Consider the following 24,526-nt stretch of genomic DNA (forward strand, 5'->3'; position numbering starts at 1 on the left):
TTTTTGGTTATCCATATTATTTGTACAAGATCGTATTACAGCATGGAAATCAATTAAACTCCATTTAAAAACATTAAACTGAATAATAATACTTCGCACATCTGAGGATCTCAAAGCACTTCATGAAAGTGTTTTAATGAACTAAAACGCTTTTTTAAAATAGACTTAAAATGTAAAAAATAACAACAGAGAAAGGCTCATATCCTGGGACCAACAGGGCAACAACCACACTGCAAATATATTTTAATTAGGAACTCTCATACAAAGGCCTTGAGAACCTTAACAAAATAACTAACAAGACAGGAACCAAAAAGAAACCACGGCCCAAGCCAAGTCCTAGGACTAGTGTAAACGCCCCCAGACCAGATTAAATCCACCAGGCATCCAACAGCCATAAATGAATCTTTGCTGCGCTACTTCAACCACAACCACCAAACACCAGAGCGCACAAAGTATTGGGGACCTGCTCACGCTCCACCCAGCCCCACTCCGTTTCCCACTGCTGGGCTGCCTCTGCTCGCTCTGGCATTTCCCGAGCTGCACCTTTCCCTGGGCAAGCTCCCCTAGTCCCCGCTTCATGCTCCTCTCCAGCCCCATGGGTGCAGACATCACTGCCTGTGGCAGAGCAGGGCTCCGTCCCCGGCGAGCCCCCTCCAGCTGCCCCGTGCCGTGGAGTGACTCAGACTCCCTACGGGAGAGGGGAACGGAACAGCGCTGCCCCCGGTTAGCCAGGCAGGGTGGCGGCTTGGATCCAGGCACAGGAGCCCTGGGTACAAGCTGCCCCACGCAGTACAGTGCCCCGCGGCACCCGGGATCGGGGTCTGGCCGCGCCCCAGGCTGCAAGTTCAACACGCCGAGCCCCAAGCAGCTCGCTAGAGACCCCCCGGGGGAGCGGCGGCAGGTGGGGACAGCCCGACCTGAGTCCCCGGGGCAGGAAGGAAAGGCAGCGGCCATTGGGGGCATGGGCTCCCGGGGACACTCACCCCATGTCTCGACACTTGTCTCCAGCGGCGCCCGCAGCCTGCAGCCCCGGCGCGCCCCCAGGGTTCTTGCCTCTGTCCCCGGCGGCCGCAGGGCGAGTCCCAACTTTGAACATGCGGCCGCTGGCTAGCAGGAGCTGCGCCAGGGTTTTTGCCGCCCTAGACAGGGGGTCCTTCCACGCTCCCAGTCTTTGGCGGCAATTCTGCGGCGGGGGTCCTTCCATGCTCCCGGTCTTCGGGGTACTTCGGCGACGGGTCCCGGAGCGAGTGAAGGACCTGCCGCAGAATTGCCACCCCCCAAATCCTGGTGCCCTAGGCGACCGCCTCGGTCACCTAAATGGAAGCACTGGCCCTGGTCTGATACCTCTGGAATGAGAGTCGCCTGCCCGGGTCTAGGTGGGTCTGCCAGAGGGGCCACTGCAGCCTTTAATAAGGCCACATGAAAACACAATGTAACCCAGAGGAGTGAAGACATTCTAATATCTACATTACTGGCTGAAAACTGAGGAAGGCAATCCTTACTTGCAACACAAACACCACAGCTGGTTCCATAGGTGATTCATTTCCCTTACTAATTTGGAGCATTCTTTTTATAAACAGTGAATTTTTACTATGCATTCTAGGATGGTCACTGCTGGAGAAGCATCACAGCAAATGCCCAGCTGCAAAGAAGCCTTCAACAATCTTATTAAACTTATTAACTGTATTTTTACTTAGTAGTTCCCTAGGTATTTGTAAACTACTAAGTAGCAAATTTCCTTCTTTGAGCTTGTTAGACCACTTCCAAGCAGCTACAACTTGATATTTCTTTGGGAATACCCCTCCTCGACATACTTCTTGCTTTTCTCAAAATATCTGTGTAATCTGAGCAGACATTCAGAATTTGAGAACATCAAGAAACCAGAAGGTTGCTACCAAGCTGGCTGGGAAATACCTGGTCAGTTTCACTCACCACTCAAAGGGTCTCAGTCCCCACCACAAAGTAGTCTTTTCTGAATGCTGGCTAAGCAATTGTAGGAGTAACTGCATGACTTCTGAGCTATGTAGTTTAAAGAATTCTGCAATAGGGTTTGTGAAGTTTATCTGATACCTACTAACAAGATGGAAAAACACCTGTGCTGCCCCATATACCTCACTCCTTCCATTTCCAGGGAATAAAAACATTATGCACTGTTTATTGTTACACTCAACTGTATTTAATTGTAACATATACTTCTGAAATTTATCTCTTCACTTCTCTCTTCTTTATTGTCATAATGCATGTTTTCATCATCTGATGCTTCTTTCCTTCTCTCTCAGTCCACCCTTCTTATCTCTTCCTCCTCCTTCCCCTACAGCAGGGTGACCAACCTGTGGCTCCGGAGCCACATGCAGCTCTTCAGAGTTAACATGCCGCTCTTTGTATAGGCACCGACTTTGGGGCTGGAGCTACGGGCATCAACTTTCCAATGTGTGGGGGGGGTACTCACTGTTCAACCCCTGGCTCTGCCACAGGCCCTGCCCCCACTCCACCCCTTCCTACCCCCTCCCCTGAGCCTGCTGTGCCCTCACTCCTCCCCCCCAGAACCTCCTGCATGCCACAAAACAGCTAATTGGGAGGTGCTATGACAGGGCTGCCGGTGGGTGGGAGGTGCTGGGAGCGGGGTGGGGGAGCTGATGGGGGGCTGCTGAAGTATTACTGTGGCTCTTTGGCAATGTACATTGGTTAATTCTGGTTCCTTCTCAGCCTCAGGTTGGCCACCCCGTCCTACAGTATGTCCTCCACCACTTCTGTTTTGCCTATCCTCCCAAATCTCTCTCTGTCACTCCCTCTCAAATCTTCCACCCACATATTCACTTACCAATCCGCTGGCTCTCTGCTCCCCATTCTCCTTCCAGATAAAGAAAACTGACTCAGGGCTTTCTTTATCTCCAGCATCCCTTTGGGGAAGGAGTCAGTCACTTCAGGGCTACTTTGTCCTCTCATTTGCCACTACCCTCTGGAGAAGTGGCTCCCAGCCCCACTGCTCACTAACTCTATTCACACAGCAGCAAGGGAGTGAAAAGACATTTGAAAAGAAAATAAAAAAAGATTACAGTAATCCACAAAAAAGCTCACTGGGTGGCTCAGGGTGAGAAGTCATTTACTCATTTTTGAAATTGACTGCATTAAGTTGACAATGTCCCTCTAAAGCTAAAACAAAAAGTTTCCATTTTACCCCCCCCATTTTCTGTACACGTATAGGATTTCTAAATTTTACCTGTTGGATTGGTCTCTGCCCAAAGATGGTTAAAAAAATTTAATAATTCAACTTTGAGTAACTCTCTTCAGTTTTTTTTTTTTTTTTTAATTAGGTTTACAAAATTATTCCCCATCCCCGTAGAGAAACTCATTAATGAGCGAATGGTTGAATTTCAAAACTTACACCCCAGTCCTGCAAACACTTAAGCACACGTGTAACTTTTCTTAGGCCTTGGCTACACTGGCAATTCACAGCGCTGCACTTGCTGCGCTCAGGGGTGTGAAAAAGGAGAGGTGGAGTACTTGCAGCGCTGCAACTACACTCGCGCTTCACAGCGCTGCCGCGGCAGCGCTGTGAATCTGCGAGTGTAGCCAAGGCCTTACACTAGTCCCACTGGCTTTTAGTGTTTTCTGGTCTCAAGACTTGTTACACAGCCCTTAATCAGTAGTATGTGCTCTGTTATGAACATCTGAAAACACAGTACTGAAAGTGCATATTAAAAACTTGCATATGTTATTAGCTGCAAACATAAAGATAGATGCATACACACTTCACCATCGAAAGCAGTTGTTTGGTTACAAGAATTTACCAGCTCAGCTGCTAAAGGAAAAGGAAACTGTGAAACTGACAAGCTTAACAGCTTTGAAGCCAGGTGTACTAGGGCTTTTAAGTTCAGCAAGCTGTTTTAGCTCTGGAATACAGAGATTAGGGCACCTTTTAACTCCACAAGCCCATTAACTCAGCAGCAAAGAACTTACAAGCTCAGCAACCTAAATAGTTCTGGACTGTTTCCTTTTTCCCCCCTAGAAAACCACGGAAATGAAGCACAAAAAACTGGCATTGATATATCAAGCACTCCAAAGCCACAAGGTATCCTTTCTCCCTCCGTGCTAACTTAGCAGCTACATTATTTGTAGTGTTTTTATTTCTGTTTTGCTTAACATAAAATACATATGGATGTGTAACATAGCCAAGAATATTGAATAAACTTTTTGCAATTTATCTGATGTTGCAACATTAATATTGCCCCAATTCAGTCAGATACTTAAGCATGAAAGTAGTCTTTTAATACCCTATTAAAAGGGGAAAAGCTATACTATTAAGATATGCAACTACTACATGCTTAAAGATACCTTGCCAAGTTAGCTACTTAATTAAAACTCATAAGTTCATAAGATAAGAATGTGCAAAAATATAGGAAGAACTGATAAATAGCTTAAAAGAAAGAATTAGCACACACACGAAGTTCAGTGTGGTTTTAAAATGCCAAAAAAACCCAACAAAAAACAAAAATCACACAGATTTTCAAATGGACATTTTCAAAAAGTTAATGTAAATAATTTGTATAGCAAGGATCCATCTGCTCAGATCTTTTAATTAGCCTCTGCAGTCTTGGGAGGTACATTAAAATGTATAATATAATTTAGAAGTATTACCTGAAATCATTTATTTGCGAATCTTAATACTGTAATTTTCTTCCTTTATTATCTTAAATGAATTTCTAAAGGGAGATACCATAAGAATTATATGGTACCTGTACTATCACTAAGCAAAATAAAGCACGTAGTACTGAGTTTGTGTTGATTTTGCTTTGTCAGAATATTATTTCTTGTTAGTTTGCAGTCAGTTTTTAATATTGTCATGCACAATGCTCTAAAATTAAAACCATTTAAAATAATCTGCACAGGGGACTTTTAAAAAATAAGAATGACCAATTATCATTCACAACGTAAGATGTAAATGTGCAGCATGTATTCAAATCGTAATAGTTGCTGAGCTAGGAAAAATGCTATAAAGAAAAGCAAGCTCCTTTTAACATGGATCATGATGTATTTGCTTTACAAGTCCTTTAGTAATTACTAAAACTCCCAATCTCTCCCTAAAGCATTCAGAACTGCTGCTTACTGGTCCGCAGACTATGTCTAAGGGGTCCAGAAAAGGCCGTTGTTACCATTAAACAGTGGTTTTCCCATCTGTGAGGTCGGCAGACCATGCCTAAGATTTCCAAAGGGGTCCACACCTCCATTTGAAATATTTTAGGGTTCCACAAATGAAAAAAAATGTTGAAAACCACTGCAACACACCAACAGATTAGTAATCTCATTGACATCGGGCAAGTGGGACAAATATGTCTAGAACTTCTATCAATGTTGATGTGGATTACTTGCTTAAGACCCTCTCTCAAAGAAAAAAAATAGACCCCCAAATTTGTTACGTGTAAGCAGTCTGCTGCATGTTACTTTAACCTCCAACAAGCATTCAAGATATACACTCCAGATAAATCTTGGTTCTGCCAAAGAGGGGGAGGGATAGCTCAGTGGGTTTGAGCATTGGCCTACTAAACCCAGGGTTGTGAGTTCAATCCTTGAGGGGGCCACTTGGGGATCTGGGGCAAAATCAGTACTTGGTCCTGCTAGTGAAGGCAGGGGGCTGGACTCGATGACCTTTCAAGGTCCCTTCCAGTTCTAGGAGATGGGATATCTCCATTAATTTAATTTAATTTAAAGAAGCCTATAATTTAATTGTGCTTGTCCTAAATTCCTTCATTAACCAAACTCTAAATAGTAACTTGAAAAACTAATTCAGGAAGATGCCTTAGAGATTAAATTAAAGGGACACTTAGCTTAGGCCCAATAATTACTTTTTACCTGACTTTTAAATATAAGCATTTTACAAAATGGATTAATAGAACCATTTTCACTAGTTACTTTTTAAATTTTGAACACTTTTGTTCTGATATTAACCATGCCTCCTTCAGTATTTGCTACCCAAACAGTGCAGCAACTCAACCTACATAAAAACAAGAAAATGAATCTGACTAGTCTAATTTCATTGTCCACAATCAACAGAAGTGCAAAAAGTCAACTATGTAAATGGCAAAGTGTGAAGCAGATTCATTTCCAATTTAATACAAAATAAGGATCATTTTAAAATTTTAAATATGGGACCAAACATGCCCCTTCTAGGTGGCCACAATTAAAGATTAACTCCTTTTCTGTAATATATTCAGTATGTAAGTGAATATTTAGGTCCTGATCCTGCAAAAATGTTTTTAAGTGCTTAACTTTATGCATGAGTTAGTCCTACTGACTCCAATGAGACTCTTCAGGCATGCACAGTTAAGCACACTCCAGGATCAGGATCTTAATCTTTTAAACACACATGATGATGGTCTCTGTTAAAGTCACTTTAATAATCTCTTCCGTAGGAACTTGTAAAAATGTCAGTTTCAATTAGATGAAAATTTTAATTAAAAAAAGGTATAATCTTTTACTGTCAAAAACTAAAATGTTTTGAAAAGTATTTGTCAACATGAACATCTCATTTTACATACAATGTGTACCAGATAGTATATTCTTACTAACGTTAGCCTCATGAGTTCATGCAGAAAGAAAGTAACTAATTTTGTCCATTAATTTCAAATGCCTCCTCCCTTGGGATCTCAGTACTGTATTATGACACTTTCTATATCCTACTTTCAGTTTATTAACACAGTATCATCACACATGGTGGCTACATCCACTCCATTTTTAAATTTTGTTCTTAAGACTAGGGAATTCCAATAGTTCAGTACCATCAGTTCATTAAATGCAGCTTCCAAACAAGACCATATTGAGCATCATATAAAATATTATGGGTCCTATTCTGAAAAGCACTGCGTGCCCTCAACTCCCACTGATGTCAGACCACACAATATTATAAGTCATGAGGTCCATTGTTCCTGTGAACTCCTGATATACATTCATTAAAGGAGACCATATATTATAATATATAGTGATGTTAAAAAGAGAAATCGCATTTTCTATGTTTATTATAAACTCATAGCTGACTGAATTAAAAATAAAAGTATGGTGTACAGTGTGATTATGTATATTATAAAGGCACATCCATAAATATTTTCCAGGTGAAACAGGCAAGTTTAAGAGTCTGATTTTTAAGACAGTTTGCTTCAATTTTCCTAAGAAAATTACATGGTTTACATGAGCCAGGAAGCACCTCCCACGGATAATTTCCTCGCTGTAAAACAGGTAAGTCACCCTGTCTAAATCCACCTCTGATATAAAAAAGCTTTTTCCTTATTGCCAAATGTTAACCACAGCCATTATAAAACAGCCCCTGCACATTACTCTAACAAATGCATATTCTTAAGAGCCAATCTACAATACAGCCTTGAAATTTAGATAAATTGTAGTAGCATTAATTTGGAGGAACAGCTGCATTCATAAAACCTCAATATTACCAACTTCATCTTTAAAAAAAAAAAAAAGAAAGAAAAAGAAACTCTGATAGAGTCCTAACTGGGTTTTGTAAACTAGGAAGTTTACTCTCGAAATTCTCATCTCCACCTGGCTGAACAATGAAACCAGTTTTCTCTCCCCTCTCCTCCAACAAATACAAGTTATTATAATATATATCCAAATTTATCTGTATTCAAATAGGACCACTAGTTAAAACATTTGCCATTCTCTTCAAATAGTAAGTACAAAAAATCTCCATATTTTATTAGGCCAGCACAGTTCAATCAATCTGCAACAGAAACAATTTCACAGCTGCAGCTACTCACAAAACTTTAACTGTTTAATAACATTAACTTCAGTGGAGTTTACAAACAACAGACAGTGTACGTAACAACACTATGGAAACAGTTAGCTTAGTCTTCACTGGTCCCAGGTTTCCAGAGACAGGAGCAATAATAATGAAAGCATGAATGAAATAATTATGTAACTGCTTTGGGAAGGTAATGCAAGGTACTATAAATGCTAACTCTGTTACTGTTACTTGGGAACAAGCAGCAGCATATCTTCCTAAAGAGGGGAAAAAAACGGTTGGGAGCAAAAAGACAGACCAAAATAAACCCGCAAACCTAAAGCTTGAAGAAAATATAAGCAATAAAAGACTAGGACCCAGACCCTCAAAGGTATTTAGGCACCTAGCTCCCATTGATCTTAACTACCTTTAAGTATCCAGAAATGCTCCCTGTAGACCTACGTCTCCTCCCATTGATTAATATTAGCAATGTGGCCTAGCGGCCAAGAACTGGGCTGGGCTTCAGGAGACTTGGGTTTGATTCCCTGCTCTGTCACTGACCTGCTGGGCAAGTCACTTTATCTCCCTGTCTGTTCCCCCATCTGTAAAACGGGGATAAGAACACCAAGATCTCTGGATGAAGCGCACTACAGGATTATTACTACTGACTTAAAGGGTAAGTCAAAGTGGTTGAACTAGGCCAATGCTAGGCACCTGCCTAAATCTCATCCTAAACGTTCTTCCTCCTGTCTTAAGGAAAATCGGGATGGGGAAGGACAGAAACTGGTTTCCACCCAAACCATTCGCTTATTCTCAACCAAAAAAACAAACAAAAAAAAGTGCCATCTAGGTAGCAACACCCCAGCCCTAAGAGGGCATCCAGAAAACACCCCCACCATAAAAGGCACCCAGGCAGCGAGCCCTTTACCCCTTGCCCCAGAAGAGTGCACCTGGACACCGTCTGGCACGCAACACAGGCGGGCAGCTCCGCTCCCTCGCCCCTCGGAAGTGCAGCGAGGCAGCAACCGCTCCCCTATGCCGGTCCCTCTCCCGCCCCCACTCACCGGCCGTCTCTCCGGGCGGCGCCCCCGCCACCCCGTTCAGGTAGAGGATCGAGAGCAGGTGAGGCTGCGTTTTCTCCAGGGCCACCCGCAGGTCTTGGAAATGGTCCCGATCCTTGGCCAGCAGCAGCTGGATGAGCCGGTCGGCCTTGCTAGCGCCCCCCGCTCCTCCTCCGGCGGCTTCCTGCAGCTCGTGCAGGTCGCGGGGGCTTAAGGTACCAGCAGCCTCCAGCAGCTCGATCACTTTGTCCACCTCGGTCATGGACTGGGCCAGGCTCTGGCGGCACTGAGCGAGCAGCTCCTTGTGCTTGGGCTCCATGGCCGCTGCGGGCGAGTCAGGGCAGCCAGCCGCCAAACTTTGTCCTTCTCCCCCCCAGCCGAGGAGCACCGGGCTGCCCTCCCCCGCACCCCAGGCGAGCAAAGCCACCCGCGGCTCGGTGCGCCCGGGGAGGTGCTGTCCGGCGGCGGCGCTTCACCCTTCCTGCACCGGTGGGCACCCCCTGGGCAGCTCCGCGTCTCCCCCACCTCTGGCTACTCCTGGGGCTGCGGGCTCCTCTCCCCCGGGACAGACCCGGGCTCAGGCAGTGGCTGCGGCTCTTCTCCCCCCGCTACAGCTGACACCCGTAGTGCCGCCCGGCCGCCCAACTTCCCCGCGGCCGCCTCCCCGCTCTCCGCCGGGCAGACTCCGCCTGGGGCAGGCGCTGGAGATAAAGGCGGCTGCTCCCCCTGCAGCTACCACCCCCTAGTCCCGAGCCGCGGCTCGAACCACTTCCCTTCCCCCTGGCTACAGGCCGGGGGCCGCGGGGCAAGGAGGGGGCTGCCGGGGGCCAGGCGGCTTCAGCGCCGAGCGCCTCCTAGCACCCGCAGCCATGTTGGTTGCGCGGGGCCGCTGGCCGCCCCACGGCAAGGCTGCAGCCATGCCTCTCCCCGTTCCCCCCAGCTCATGCTCCTCGCCTCCCCCGCCCCGGCCGCCGCAGGAGAACGCGCCCCCGGGGCCCGCCCAGCGCCAGGGAGGCCGAGAGCGGCCAGGTCAGCGGCGGCTGCTGCTCCTTGCTGCGCTCCTCCCAGCCCTGTGCTGGGCTCCCCGGCTAAGTTTTTCCCCCTCTGATCCCCGCAGCCTCCTCCGCCATAGCCCGGCGGCGGCGGCTGCGCTCGCCTCCGCTCCGCGGCCTCCACCCGGCTGTCAATCAGGGGCTCCCCGCCAGGCCATGTACGGGCAGGGGAGGCGGGGCTCCGACGGCAACTTCTGCCTCTCGGCGGGGCGGGGCACCTAGCACGGGGGAAGGGGAGGAGTCCTCCTAGCCTCTCTCCTTCCCCACCCCGGGAGACCAGCCTGGCTCCCCACTGCTAACTTTTCCTCCTCTCTGGCTGGGGCATCGGTTCCTGAGGAAGGGGAACTAGACACCTCCCCTATGGCTGGGAGGCTAGCTCCTAAGAGACAAGAGACCACCTCATCAGGGGGAGAGAATCTGCTCCACAGAGACACAATGCACCTCTGGGATCCCCTCTCTCATGGGGGGAGAGAGGAAAAGCAACCAGCTGAAGGGAGGATGGGTTCCCTCTTTATCCCCTTGCCCAGGGATGGGGTAGCAGGCATGGCTTACATAAGCAGGGAATTCTGTCTCCCTGCCTGAGAGATTGGGGTGGGAGGTCCCTTCTATTCTATTCTTTCCCCACTCTGGAGCTAAATACAAACACGTAAATAAGAGTTTTTGTAATGTGTATTAGTTAATATAATCTGGACAGACCCACGTGGCCAGCTGGGATATTACAGTATGCCTTGGTCACTCAGAACTTCACAGTAACAGAGCAAACGGCTCCAACAGGCTAGGCTCCCCCTTGCAGTAAAGAAGAAACGCCATTAGCAGTGTGGGGCATATGACAAGCAGCTGGCCAGTTCTGACTCTGCACAGTAGAGAGTCATGGTGCACACATGCCCACCCCGTCATTACAATATAATTCTTGCCCTTTGTTTGGTCTTTCATTGACAAGGAAACAGAAAGATTATATTTGGGAGGAGACAGTCTTCCAATTCATTCCCTCCTCCCCCCCCCAAAAAAAAAGGATACAGAGAGAAGGTGGGGGACAGTACCAAAGTAAAAAAGTACGATGAAATAAACTGTCCATATACTTGAGCCAAAGATGAAAGAAAGGATTTGATTTGAAAAAGAAAAGGGAGTGTAGTCCTACATCATGTACTGAATACATTTCAAAAACAAATGACAGAGCAAAGCTCATTCAGGCACTCACAGGACAATGTATGAGATTGAGTGGATATGCCACTGCCATCTACTGGAAAGGTTAGGTCACAGCTGCTCATGCACAACTGACCAGATTTATTAGCCTATTTGGTGACACTATTAATACTGAGCAGTGCAGGAACTGGAATGTCTATTGCAAAAGAAATACTGTGATTACAAGATTTGTTGTTGGTCCAAATCAGAATAAAACCAAAGATTGTTGAAGTTTCCTTGTAAAATAGCATATTCATCAGCCATAGCGCCCCCTTGTGTCAGGGTGCAATGCTGAACGGCGCCCTTGCCTTTGGCACCTCCTGCAGGCCATCTCCCTCCATCACATCTTCTGTAGCCTGGCCTTTTGGCCAAGTGATATAAAGTTCCCAGGTAACAAAAGGTCCCAGCTAAACTTCCAAGAACCTCTTCCACCCCTCTCGGGTTCTACTGCAGTGTTCTTACTGGCCCTCCCTCAGGCCTCCCCACAGGATCCTCATCTGCTCCTGCAGTTGTGCTTGCATTCTCCTGCCTCAGGAGCTGGTAGGGGAACCCAGGTCCACTGGCTGCACTGAGTTCTATCCTAGGGTCCCTGATTAAGCAGTCAGGTCTGTTTCTTGAGAGGTGGTAATGTTTCCCTAGGCCACTTCCTATCTCTAAGCCCCCTTGTACTGTTTACCTGCAGCCTGTGCTTAACACAGCCTCCCTTTGGTTCTCAGGCCTCTGGCTTCCCCCTTCTCCTCTGAACTAATAAATCTTCCATCCTTCTCAGGCTCCACTAAAGTGCTTTTACAGGGCCTTCCAACCAGCAAAAGAGTCCTTCCTTCTCTGCAATTTCTTTTCCTCTAGACTGAATTCTCCACTTTACTATGTAAGTAGTCCTTCCTGATTCCCAGTTGTTGGGGTTACTATTCATCATTAAGTTGCCCTATCACTAGGGATCTACCAAATTCAGGGTCCATTTTGGTCAATTTCACGGTCATAGGATTTTAAAAATCATAAATTTCATGATTTCAGCTATTTAAATCTGAAATTTGACAGTGTTGTAATTGTAGAGGTCCGGACACAAAAAGGAGTTGTTGTGGGGGGTCACAAAGTTATTGTAGAGTGGGGCTCCTCCAGAGCTGGGCAGCAGCAACACAGAAGTAAGGATGGCATGGTATAGTATGCCACTCTTACTTCTGTGCTGCTGGTGGGGCACTGCCTTCAGAGCTGGGCGCCCGTTGTTACCTGATTTGCCCATTACTTTGGAGTATGCTCATTTATTCGGATTACTTTTCTGGGGAAGGGGATTCTGTAATCCTATCAATGTATTGCTTGTGTCACTTGTGTTTTCATATGGAGCTCTACTTCTCTCTTGTGCAAGTCCCCTCCCAATGGAGCTATCCTGCAGGACCTAGGTTCCCTAGGGCTGGGTTACTCCAGCCCCAGAACCAGATGAACACACACACACACACATATACATTAACAGAGCAAGTCTGAACGGACCGGGTCAATCAGCACTGTCAAGCTGACCCCCTTATATGTCTCTGGACTCACTGGGCTGGAGGAAGCAGCACTTTCAAGCTGTCTCTCCTTATATGCTCCTGGGCTCCATGGACTGGGTCAAGCAGCACTTTCAAGCTCTTACCCTTATGCGTCCCAGATTCAGCACGCCCCTATCCCCACCTTCACATCACAATTGTACTGGCAGTAACCTACTTGATGAGCAAACCCCACAGTATTTTGGGCGCTGCAGGGATCTTTAGCTCAGGTAAAAGAAGCGTTGCTGTAGAGTGAATGGGGGAAGCTAAAATACAAACGAGTAAAGTTCAGCAAGAGAGAGAGAAGCAACCAACTTAACCATAAAAGTTATTTATTGAATAATAGTGATAACTACACAAGGACTAAACCAACATAACATACCTGATTAAAGGCTAATACCTAAGGTAGACAGGAAAACGAAGAGAGAGAGAGAAAGAGAAGGGGGTCTCACCGCTCCCTGAAGCTTGAACTGGTCAGGGTTCCCAAATGATGGTGGTAGCTGAGGGTCCTGAAGGCAAGAGGCAGGCAGAGTCCCCAGCACGATCAGTCAGGAGAATATGGATTCCCAGTGGAACTGATACCTAGTTTGGATCTAAGCATCAGAACACTGACTGGAGGGTGTGTAGGGATTTTTTGTAGAGAAATTACAATTGTTCAAGGGAGAACACTAGATTTGTTTATAGATAAACTGATGACTCAAGGGTTTTCTTTAGGCTAGACAATAGGAGCTGATCACTCTTGGCTATGGATGGTGTTTTCTTCCAGGGAGCTCACAATGCAACTAGGCTGCTTCAGTATTTGGATATCAATTAAGGATTCATTACTAGAATTGGTCTGATAATTGCTGAGCTGGGTGTATGCAGACATAGGTTCATTAGCATCTGGAGCAGAGATTCCCATGATGCAGTGCTTCCCTGCTTTTTCTGGTCCCAGAATTCAGTGTGGTTCTCTGTTCTCCATTCTGTATGTAAATTGAGATGTCTTCCTGTCCCATCTTTCATGCAGATGAGGCTAGGGGAGTTGTCTATGCTCTCCATTCTGTATGCTAATAGAGATGTCTTAATCTTGTCACCCTTGTCAGGAGGGGTCTAGGTGTGTCTCCCAACACCCTTCACTGCTCTCTGCAAGTTTTTTCCTCTGATGGGTTTTGGTTTAAGCAGAGGCTGGGGCGGGGAGTGTCTTTCATGAGTCAGGCTGGATACTGCACCCTGGTTCCCCAAGAACACAGAGGTGTCTGGTATCACCGTCCACCAGCCACTGCTCTCCAGCTACCCAGCTCTGAAGGCAATGCAGAAGTAAGGGTGGCAATACTGCAAACCCCTAAAATAACCTTGCAACTCCCTTTTGGGTCAGGACCCCAAATTTGAGAAATGCTGGTCTCCCCCATGAAATCTGTATAGTATAAGGTAAAAGCACACAAAAGAGCAGATTTCATGGTGGGAGACCAGATTTCACAGTCTGCGAGGCATTTTTCATGGCCCTGAATTTGATAGGGCCCACCATCAGCTGGGGATAGCTGGTAAGCTGAGCCTGGCTTCTCTTAAAGTGCCAGGCTTTCTGTGACATTCCTGCAAACCAAAATTTTCTAAAAAAGTTAATGTTGGATCAATCAGCGTTTTGTTTTGATAACATTGTTCAATCATTTTATTTTTATTTTATTGTATTAATTTTATATTATAGCTTATCATATAAAATAAATATCAAAACAAAAAAAGTTGTTTCAAAACTGAAGCTCGGTTCTGACCTCTCTGAAATTTTTTTCCAAAATGAAATTTTGTTAAATTTAAGACATTCCTGGAAAGCATTTAGATTTAGATGAATCTGCATTTTCAAATGGAAAAGCTTTCCATCATAAAATTTTCGAACAGCTCTGATTAATACTTTACATTTACATATTATCTTTCAACCCAAATATTGTTATTAATAACATCCATACTGTGGGGGGGGAAACCCAACCTGTGGCAGCAAGTCTCAGAGCCCAGGTCAACAGACTTGGACTCGCACTACAGAGCTAAAAATAAAAGTATAAACGTTTCTGCTCGGGCTCTGAAACCTGGCAAGGGAGGTGGGTTTCACAGCCCGAGCTCCAGCCTGAGCAGGAACATCTACACTGCTATTTTAAGTCCTGTAATGTGAACCCAAGTCAGTAGACCTGGACTCTGAGATTCACTGCAGGGGGGAGGGGTTTGCACTGTAGATGTATCCATAGGGATCACTTTAGTCACCCATAAAATGCTGCTTGCTGTAGGATGAAACATAGCAGCTGTGTAACAGCAATAGTACTGTACACAATACTTTAGCCCAGAAGGTGAAAGTCAAGCAGAATATTATTAGTTATTTAGGACTAGATTCTGAAACCATCACTTGAACTGACTAGTACCTTACTTTGCAAGAAGCCGGTGAAACATGTCATGGGATCTTTAATGACCATAAGTGGTCATGACCTCAGGTTTATATTTTATCTGAAAGACAGCACCTTCCCCGGAGTAGTGCCCCTGACAGCATGCTATGACATTGTATGTAGTTTAGCCAATGGTAGTGTTGTCTTGTTCTATAAAAACGGTATGACTTGTATTGTTGCCCTTTGCCATACTTGAATTAGTGCAGATAGAAATGGAATCAGAGATTGTGACAATTGTCTAGACTTAAAAGTGACAATGCAATCTTGCAGTATTTAAAAGGACATCCCTGTGCTTTTAAATAGTTTCCATTCATGTTTGTGCCATTGTTTGTAATCTACACTTAGGAGTTTGAAAATAAAATGTTTTTCCTTTTCTGATTTAGATTTCATGCTTAGCAAACATATTTATGCTTAGCAAATGGAAATGCGCATGATGATTTTGTTTACTTCCTTGTTTATACTTCAACATCTTGAATCATCCCTGGTAATGGTGTCAATCCCCAAATAAAAATCTTTGTTTGCTAACAATTAAGGTTGTGAAGTGCTACTACAAACATGTGCAATTACATGTATTATTTAAAAGAAAACAAAATTTAAAACTATGGAAAGTTGCCCAATAAGGTTAAACATGCAATTCGGACATCAAACCTAATAACTGCATTCATTAACACACAAACTGCAAAATTCCATCAGTATAAAAACAAAATAACCTTAAATCTGTCCCTGTAATGATGCAGTCTACAATATTACCTTCCTTAATCCTTTCATACCTAGGGCCTGATCCTAAAAACAATTCATAATACTATTTAAGGTTAGCAAGGTGAGGCACCCATATTGTAAGGTCAGTTACATTTTGATGATGGATTTCTTTTAAAGGGCTGTAAAACTGTAGTTGTGGTCAAACAGCATTTTAAAAAGGTTTTACCACTCCCATCCTTCTATCTCTCTGTCCTTAGAAACTGTAGAGGGAGCTAAGATGGTGATGGTTTCGTCTTAAATTTGTTACTCAGATTCTCTAAGTGATATTCATACAGTAAAAAGTTTCTCGATCCATTTGTATAAAAGTTGGATTTTGACCATGGCTAACGCGTCTGCTCTTACGAAAACACTGTAGAATCTCTAATTACCAAATGAGGTCATGATCTCAGATTTATATCTTATCTAAATCACATATCTTCTCTCTCACCCCCGTGGCACTATGCAGATAAATTGGTCTCAGTAATGATATGGAAAGAAGACTGCCACCTCCATACTAGGTATTCTTATTCTAGGTCCTCACATAATATTGTATTATTACTTTCTGGTGACAGAGTATTAGATGAACCACAAAAACTAATGGCTTGATTTTCAGAGGTGCTGGTCACCCACAAATCCAGTTGAAATCAATATGAGCCAGGGGAGCTCAACAAGTTTGACCACAGCTAATGTTTAGAAACTGGAAAAAACAATCACATTATGATGTTGCATTTGGGGCTTAAATTATTTTGACCATCTCAAAATAAATATATGTAAAGTACAGTCATCAGTTGTTCTCGCTGGAGACTATTCTGATGTTAATGTTACTAAACAACAATACAAATTAGGGTGAGGACTGGATTCAAATCTAAGAGAAAACTGTTGAGTTCCTGCTAAAAATCTGGGCTAGCTCATGCAGCTGAACCCTTTTTCAAGAGAGTATTGTGAGCTGAAAGTTGGCCTAGATATAACTTTGAAAATCATGCCTGTTGTGGACGTCAATCAGACCTTTAACATTACTTTGACAATATTTGTAGGTGGTTAATTTCCTGATGTTTTTCTTTTTGCAATTTATAGAATCTGCCATATTTAGGGTTACCGAAGACTGAATTTACCAGGATTGTTTCACCTTAGAAGAGGAATGCTAGTATCTTGGCACATCGAGCCAGGTGGCACTTAATCTGCAAAGAGGCTATGTACCTTTGGGATTTGCCATGATGATGATGCTCTTGTTGATGATGGAGGGTTCCCAGCCCATTGGATTGAATCTGGTATTCTGTCCACATTTAAGTGAATGCCGTGGTGTCTTGTCATTCCAAGGATCACCCACTTGTCTCTTCAATTAGTGCTAGTGTGCATGCCTTACATAAGCCTCCAGGTTGCTCTTTTACATTGATTACCAGTCACCACTAACTGCATGGAAATCACCCCCACTTCTGGCTACAGCAGAAAGGCCTAAGGACTACAGTTAATCCTAGGGTGAAATCATGGAGCTTTTGAAGTCAATGGGAGTTTTGCCATTGATTTCAGTGAGGCCAGGATTTCAGGAATAGATTCTTCAACTTTGTGATGTGTCAAGGGAAGTGAGAAGGGAATGGGTGTGACATCTGGAATAGGAAGAGAGAAAAAAGGACAAAGCACAAGAGTACAGGGGATATAGGGTCTGATCCAAAGTCCACTGAAATCAGTGAGAGTCTTTCCACTGACTTCATAGGAGTTTAGATCAGGGCCATAGACAGAAGGAGAAGAGCAGGAAATCAGGTAGAGTTTGTACCTGGGCTGTGGGGAAACAGAGAGAGATAAATGGCTAAAATGGAAAGGCCTGTAGGAGACAGGGGAAGCATTTACAGGAAAGGGTGGGAGAATCTGCCTAGCAGTGGAAGGGATGGAGATAACGGGGGGGGGGGGGGGAGATTAAAGGGTGGATCTGGGATAGAAGAAAATGATAATGGGTGCTTGGATTTGCAGTTTGGGTACATTGATTCAAGAAAGTTCAAACCAGGGGCACCAAATACGCAATTATGGAGTATTAGAATTAGGCTTTAACTGGAGACTGTAGTTTTATTCCACTTGTGTTACCCGAGTGACGTCAGTAGGAGTTTGGGATGTTAAATTGCTACTGGTTCTGGCATATATACAGCTGCGCAGTTGTAAGGTGTGCTGTATATATATGTAGAAATAGCCTTAATCTCTTCTGTGAATGTATAGTGATAGAGGCTGTGCATTCTAGAGAAACATCTCTGAGGAGCTCAGGGGCTGGAGTTCACTGATTGCTACCTGCTAGGCGAGGTTTTGGCAGGAGGAGCTTTGAGGAGTTTGCTGGAGGAGGAAGACAGACTGGTGTGGAAGGAGTGGACACACAGTCTAATCACCAGCAAAACTCAGTCTGGTAACTCAGTGGCTCAGAGCTCTGTCTGTCCCCAGCAGCATGTTACAGGGGACCTGATCAGATTAGCATGTTGAGAAGTACAATTGCTTTGTCTTGACTACTGTTTTAGAAGGTGTTAATTAGACAGGGCTATCTCTCGCCTTTAAATCCTACCCCACACCACACCTTCCCTGTTAGCTGATTGCCCTGAACCAGAAGCAGCCCCTTCTCTCTTGTCCCAGTCCTGGGTTTATCAACAAGGGAGGAGGGGGTTAATCCACAGCTTTTTGCTGCGCATCAGATAACGCTCATTATGCAAGCAGCAATAAGAGCATTCACACAGGATGGTGTGTGGCCGTCAATGTGCATCTCTGTGTACATATGGCTGTAGTTTGCTGTGAATTGAGGGCATGACAGTATCTTGGCAGTATCACATACTCCTTTGCTGGCTGCTGAGCAGTGTGCATTCTGGGATTTTCTTGCTGTGCACTGTGGATAGTAGAAGACAGACTAGTTCAAATTTTTTAAAAGTCCCATGATTCATCTGTCTCCATGCTGTATATGCTGGATGGGCAGGCTAGCGCCATTTTCAAATTGCACCACTATGCTGACAACCTCTGATACCCAGAATACCCAGACGCTTCTTGGGCTCTGTTTCTGCACTCAAAGCCAGATGAATTTGGGTTGTAACTTCACCTGCAGCACCACCAAGCGGATGATGTGGCAGCAACAGCAGTTCCTCCAGCAGCAGGAGGGGCTTCGGTGGTGGTGGAACTAGGACATGGGCAAGGAAGAAGAGGAACAAACTTAGCAGCTGGTAGTGGAGGACCAAGTCCTGAAGCAGCTTCACAGTATGCAGTGCCGTTTCTGGGCTTGGGAAACCAGGACCGACTGGTGGGAAAGGCTTGTTCTGCAGCTCTGGAATGACCAGCAGTGGCAAGAGACTTTCAGGATGGGGAAGATAACCTTTTTGGAGATTGTGCTGAACTAACCCCTGAGCCACAGTGGGAAAGTACCAACACGTGGTGCCCCATATCCATGGACAAGCGGGTTGCAGTTGCCATCTGGAAGCTAGCCACCCCCAAATGCTGCCATCTGTAGCAAACCAACTTGGCATGGGATGATTGACTATTGGGACCATTGTCATGCAGGTGTGTGCTGCCGTGGAAAAGGTACTGTGGCACTGGGTAATGCTCAGGAGATTACTGATGGCTTTGCACACATGGTGTTCCCAAACTGTATTGGGGCAATTGATGGGACCATGTGCCTCTTATTTGCTTCCCACATCAGGACTCAGAAAGGGGTATTTCTCTACAGTGCTCCAAGGCTTTATCAACCACTGTGGCAGACTTTCAGACATAAATGCTGGATGGTCTGGAAGGGTCCAGGACGCTGGGATATTTTGGAATTCAGCTCTATTTAAATTAGCAGAGAAAGGTCTGTTTGCCCCTGGGATCACAAGGGACATTAATAGTGTGGAGATTGCTCCAGAGCTGGAGTCTGGGAGAAGAATGCCTTCTGGGAGCAGGGATTACCGCAGGGAGGAGTTTCTGTTGTTCCCAGTAGTCCATATTGCCCAGGGACTGCATAACATGGCTGGGGGCTGGTTAGCAGTACTGCATTGCCTGCTGCCCTAATAGCACTATGTGTTGCAACAAGGCATTTTGGCTTTGTACTGGTTCCAGGAGTTGCCTCTGCATTTCCCTCTCTTTTTCCAAACTTACTTTGGCCATGGCAATGCTTTCCCAGGCAATGGCCATGCTGCCCTTTGCCATTGCAAGCATCTCCATGGAAAGCTCCTTCTCAAATTCCCTCTCAGTCCTCAGATATTGCCTCCACCTCTCTATATTTTGGGGATTTGGGGGGTGGGATGGGCTGGACTTTAATGATTTCCATGAACATTTTGTCCAAGTTTTCCATTTTCTCCCCCTCAGGATAGCCAGCCACTCCGCCATTGAAGGACCTTGTCCTTCAGGGTTTGGCCATGTAGATGTCGTAGCTGTAGAGGAGTATTAAAAAAATTACAAGCAGTTATTGCTTATGTTCTAGGAAGGCTGTGATAGCATTTTTTACATGGATTTCTGCCTTTACCTCCCTGAGATTCTTCCCAGTCTTGGGGGACCCTCGCAGATGGTAAGTGGTGTGTGCACTGGGGTTTTTGTCTGTGCAGTCAATGTTGTGTGGCTTTGCCATCGTACCTTGGAAGCTAGGGGGGATGGCGTCGGGAATTATGTTCCTGGTCTGTCTTTGCAGTTTTACTGTCCTTGGAGGTGTTCATATGGTGGCAGATGGGTTTGCAGGGTGAATCTGGGGATAAGGTGGATAGTAATCCCCTCTGCATCCCTGTTAGGCTGTTCTGTTATACTGAGACTGGTGACTAGGAAGCAAAGAATTGCCTTATTCAACAAGGCAAAGCATGGACCAGCAAGATACGCTGTCAAGTTATCCCTCAAAATGGTCCTTCCAGAAGTTCTGCAGGAGTGGAAGGGAATTATTAGCTATACCGATAGGGAAAGCTATGCAGCTAGTCCTCATAACCTCCAAACAAAAACTGAGCCATTTCTCAACCTTATATTTTGCTCAGACATGTTGAAAGTGCAGAGAGGAATAGATAAGGGTCTGCAATGATGGCCTGGAGCATTCCCTGTTACCATTCTGTTAGCGTGCATGCTACAGGGCATTTAGAGGGAAGCTATATTCTTTTACGGTCATGCAATTTCCATGTCTCCCTCATGTGCAGTAAGAACACCAACCACACTTCTTTTCCTGTAACCGCTGTCTCATTAAACTTTTGCACAAAAGAATGTTTTCCTTATTCGAATCTGCTGGGGGTGGGGGAGGAGGGTAGAGGTCGTGGCTTCACCATGCTGCCAACCACCATTTTGAGGTGGTGAAACAGGATTTTTAGTGGGTGCGGGTGGCAGTGTTTACTGGGCAGGAATAGTGAGGGAAGGGGAAAGGAAAGCAAAGCATGCAAGCACGTGGGCCTATGCCTGAAAACAGTTGGCAGCAAGGGATTTAGCCCACGATTGCCCTGCCCGAGCAGCCATCATTTTGGAAAGGTGTACGGGGAAGGAAGGAAGCGCAAATAGACAGCATGGATCGATGGAAGGAGGAAGGCAGGGACCATGGACCCGGAAAGATGTCTAGTTCACATCCACCTACAATGTCTGCAGCCTTAGGGCAACTGGAACAGAAGCTAGTATAGCATAAGAACAACAAATCAAAACAAACAGCATACTATTAACCAAATTTACATGTGGAGGGATGGTTGCTACAGGGCAGGAATTGGGCTTGCGTTCTACCTGGCCAACATCAGGGTGCTGAGTCCCAAAGAGGTCCAGGCTTTCCAGGGATATTTCTTCAGTGGCGTCTTTGTGTTCATCACCTGATTAATCTTACAGGTCATCCTTTTGGGTGTGAGGAATTGGGGAGGGGAAGGGGGAAGAGAGGCTCCCAGCCCCAGTCTCCCCATACCTGACTCAATCTCCTAGCCGAACCAGTCCCAATCTCTTCTAACACCAACTCCCAATACTTCTCTCCCCCTGCCTTGGCTCTTATCCCCTCTGCTTCCTCCTCCATGCTGCCTGGGCCCAGCAGGGGATCATTAAGAGCACAGGAAAGACAGGCTCTTTGCTCTCAGTTCTGGTGCCCAGTCTGACCTAGACCCAGCACAGCCTGGAGCAGTAAATGCAGGGAAAGTCCTGCTAAGCTCCAGGCCCAGTGTGAATGGACACTCTGTGGAATTAAACTGCACAGCTCTAGCAAGTCCCAACTGAGCATGTGCAAAGTGCAATTTTTCAAATTCTTATTTTGTCAAATGTGGTTGGATTTTCACAGGGACAATAGAAGGCATATCCCTGACAAAAAGGCCATTCCCCACCTTCCAAATTCAAGTCCCTGCTTCAAAGCATCGGGGCTATAGGCGTGCGCAGTCATTTCATTAGGGTGTGCACCCAGGGAGCCCTGCCCTAGCCCCACCCCCATCCGCTCACTCCTACTTCCCACCCCCTGACTTCCCTCCTCAGAACTTCCAACCCCTCCTGCTCCTTGTCCCCTGACAGCCCCCTCCTGAGACCCCTGCCCCTAACTACCCCCTCCTGGGACTCCTGCCCCTACCTAAGCCTCCCTGCTCCTTGTCCCCTGACTGCCCCCCTAGGATCCTACCCCCTACCTGTCCCGACCCTTATCCACACCGTTGCCCCCAGACAGACCCCTAGGACTCCCACACCTATCCAACTGCTCTGCACCCCCTGACAGGACCCCCAGAACTCCCAACCCATACAACCCCCCTGCTCCCTGCCTTCCCCAACCCCTCTCCACACCCCTGCCTCCCCCCCCCAGAACTCCTGACTCATGTAACCCCCCCCAGCTCCTTGTCCCCTGACCACTCCCTCCAGAGACACCCCCCCCCACTAACTGGACCCTCCTTGCTCCCTATCCCCTGACTGCCCTGACCCCTATCCACACCCCACCCCCTGAGAGACTCCGGGACTCCCATGCCCCATCCAATTCCCCCTGCTCCCTGAACTGCCCCCTCCAGAGCTCCCCCGCCCCTAACCACCACCCCTCGGGATCCCACCCCCTATCCATCCCACCCCTCACTGCCCCCACCCCTTATCCAACCCTGCTGGCCTCAGACTCCTTACCATGAGATGAGGCTCACAGCCTCCCCGTGGAGCCAAACGCTGCCCTGCGGGAGCACGCAGCCCCAGCCCCCAGAGCGCTGCGCACATGGTGGCATGGCTCCAGGGGAGGGGGAAGCGTGTCTGCCTCACCGCAGAGCCAAACGCTGCCTCACGGGAGTGCGCAGCCCCAGCCCCCAGAGCGCTGTGCGCGCGGTAGCCTGGCTCCAGGGGAGTGGGGAAGGCGGGGGGAGGGGCCGTTGGCTTGCTGCGTTTGGCCAGGCGCTCTGGCCTGGGAGCGTGGACCCCTCAGTTTGCCGCACCGGGGAGTGGAGCCATTTGCCCACCCCTGCACTAATGTGAGCCTGGGCCCACCCGGCACACCCCGTGCACACACCTATGATTGGGGCATTAGATCTTCTCAAAGAAAAGGTCACTAGAATTCTTTTAACATGGGCAAAACAAAATATTTTCCTTAGACTTGTTCTTGGAAACAGCTGGATCATTTTGGCTGAAATGCCCCTGTCCTCCTCCCCATGACCCCCCCAAAAAAAGGAAAGGAAAGAAAGACCTGATGCAGATACCCAGTATGTAAAATTTCAGCCCAAATAGTTAGAATTTGAGGGTCATACGCATCTGGAAACAGGATCTTATAATGGGAAGTGTCAAGCTCCCTTAATAAAAAGGGGTGTAGCTGCCCTGCCTATAATAATCGTGGATTTCTTGTCTCTCTAACAACCTGGAGCAATTTGTGGTGTTCTGGAAAAATGATTTTCTTAGGTTGGCTTTTTTCATGTTTTCCTTTTTCAGAAAGAAAAATAAAAGGGTTACATTAATGTTTCTATCTAGGTATTTATGAAGCTCCTCAAAACTGGTAGCTGGATGTGAAATAAAAGGTTAAGGGAGCACAATTAAAAAAATTGTGAAGGGCTTTGGGAGAGATTTTCAAAGACAATTTACAATTTTAAAATTATTGCAAGACCCCTAATTGCCAGTTGTGCCTTTGAAAATACAAAGGGGGGGGATTTAACATGGAGATTATTGTAGCCTGATTAATTTTTAGTTATGAGATTATTTATTAGAGTACAACATGCATTTGTCACAGATGACAGGTTCTTTTACAGGCTGCTATTTAGAGTTAATTGAGAAGATGGAATCTGGTGAAATACACAAACTTTATGAGCTTTAGTTAATATAGGCAAATATGTTAATTCTAGGATTTCAATTATAATATACATAAGTATAAGATCAGTACAGTAAAGTGGTTTCCTGCATTGTGTATACTTACGACTTTATGGAGACCACTGGAAACAAAGATGAAAGGAAAAGTAATTGGAGGCTATCAGAAGCAAGGTCCTGATTCAGTTTGCACTATCTCGGGGACCCAACGAACCTCATCCTTTGCATCCCCAGCTTTATGTAACCAGTTAGCTATTCAACCATATTTAATCATCTTCCGTGACCGTAACAGATTATACCTACCCATCATTCATAAGTGGCATTCTGGGGTCCACAGCCACACCTCTAGTAATTAATAACATCAATTATTTCTTAATAATTCCTATGTTATTGTGGTTTAAGTGCCTAGTAACCAGATTGCTACAGCCCCCTCCAAAAAACTACACCCTTTTTTATTTTTGAAGAATTCTGTAGTGTACTGTACTGTTTGTAGTTACTTGTTTGTCTGTTCAAATGAGAGTGCAGAATTTATGATCTGGGCTTGTTCATAAGGGCCCAAGAAGGGCCCTCAAGTTTTAGCTAAAATTCAACCTTTTAGCATGACTACTCCCACAAGTCCTCATACTAATAAAACAGCCTTTAGCCAGAGCAAATCCAATTATTTCTATTTTCC

The 24,526-nt window shown here is 45.9% G+C and overlaps 1 protein-coding gene and 1 long non-coding RNA gene across 12 annotated transcripts in view; one reads left to right on the plus strand and one right to left on the minus strand.

The window, feature by feature from the left end:
* DLG5 (discs large MAGUK scaffold protein 5) overlaps positions 1 to 9,667 on the minus strand; it is a 198,346-nt gene extending 188,679 nt beyond the window's left edge. For 7 of the 9 annotated variants that reach the window (XR_010589194.1, XR_010589195.1, XR_010589193.1 and 4 more), the window contains exon 1: positions 8,794 to 9,667. Coding sequence is in view for 6 of the 9 variants with exons in the window: in XM_008173680.4 (XP_008171902.2) it covers positions 8,794 to 9,109 (316 nt within the window). In the remaining 3 variants the exon portion in view is untranslated. The remainder of the gene's footprint in view (positions 1 to 8,793) is intronic. The other 2 variants (XM_042856151.2, XM_042856149.2) reach the window with 1 other exon arrangement.
* LOC122174274 (uncharacterized) lies at positions 8,272 to 20,850 on the plus strand. 3 transcript variants are annotated; one of them, XR_006175883.2, is made up of 3 exons: positions 8,272 to 8,405; positions 11,794 to 11,892; positions 16,759 to 20,850. It is a non-coding gene; the product is annotated as an uncharacterized LOC122174274 (long non-coding RNA). The 3 variants fall into 3 exon arrangements; XR_006175882.2 differs by lacking the exon at positions 8,272 to 8,405 and adding an exon at positions 8,699 to 8,851; XR_010589196.1 differs by lacking the exons at positions 8,272 to 8,405; positions 11,794 to 11,892 and adding an exon at positions 8,671 to 8,851.
* The last annotated feature ends 3,676 nt before the right edge of the window (positions 20,851 to 24,526 follow it).

The sequence above is a fragment of the Chrysemys picta genome, chromosome 7 (genome assembly GCF_011386835.1).
Source record: "Chrysemys picta bellii isolate R12L10 chromosome 7, ASM1138683v2, whole genome shotgun sequence".
Taxonomy (NCBI): domain Eukaryota; kingdom Metazoa; phylum Chordata; order Testudines; family Emydidae; genus Chrysemys; species Chrysemys picta.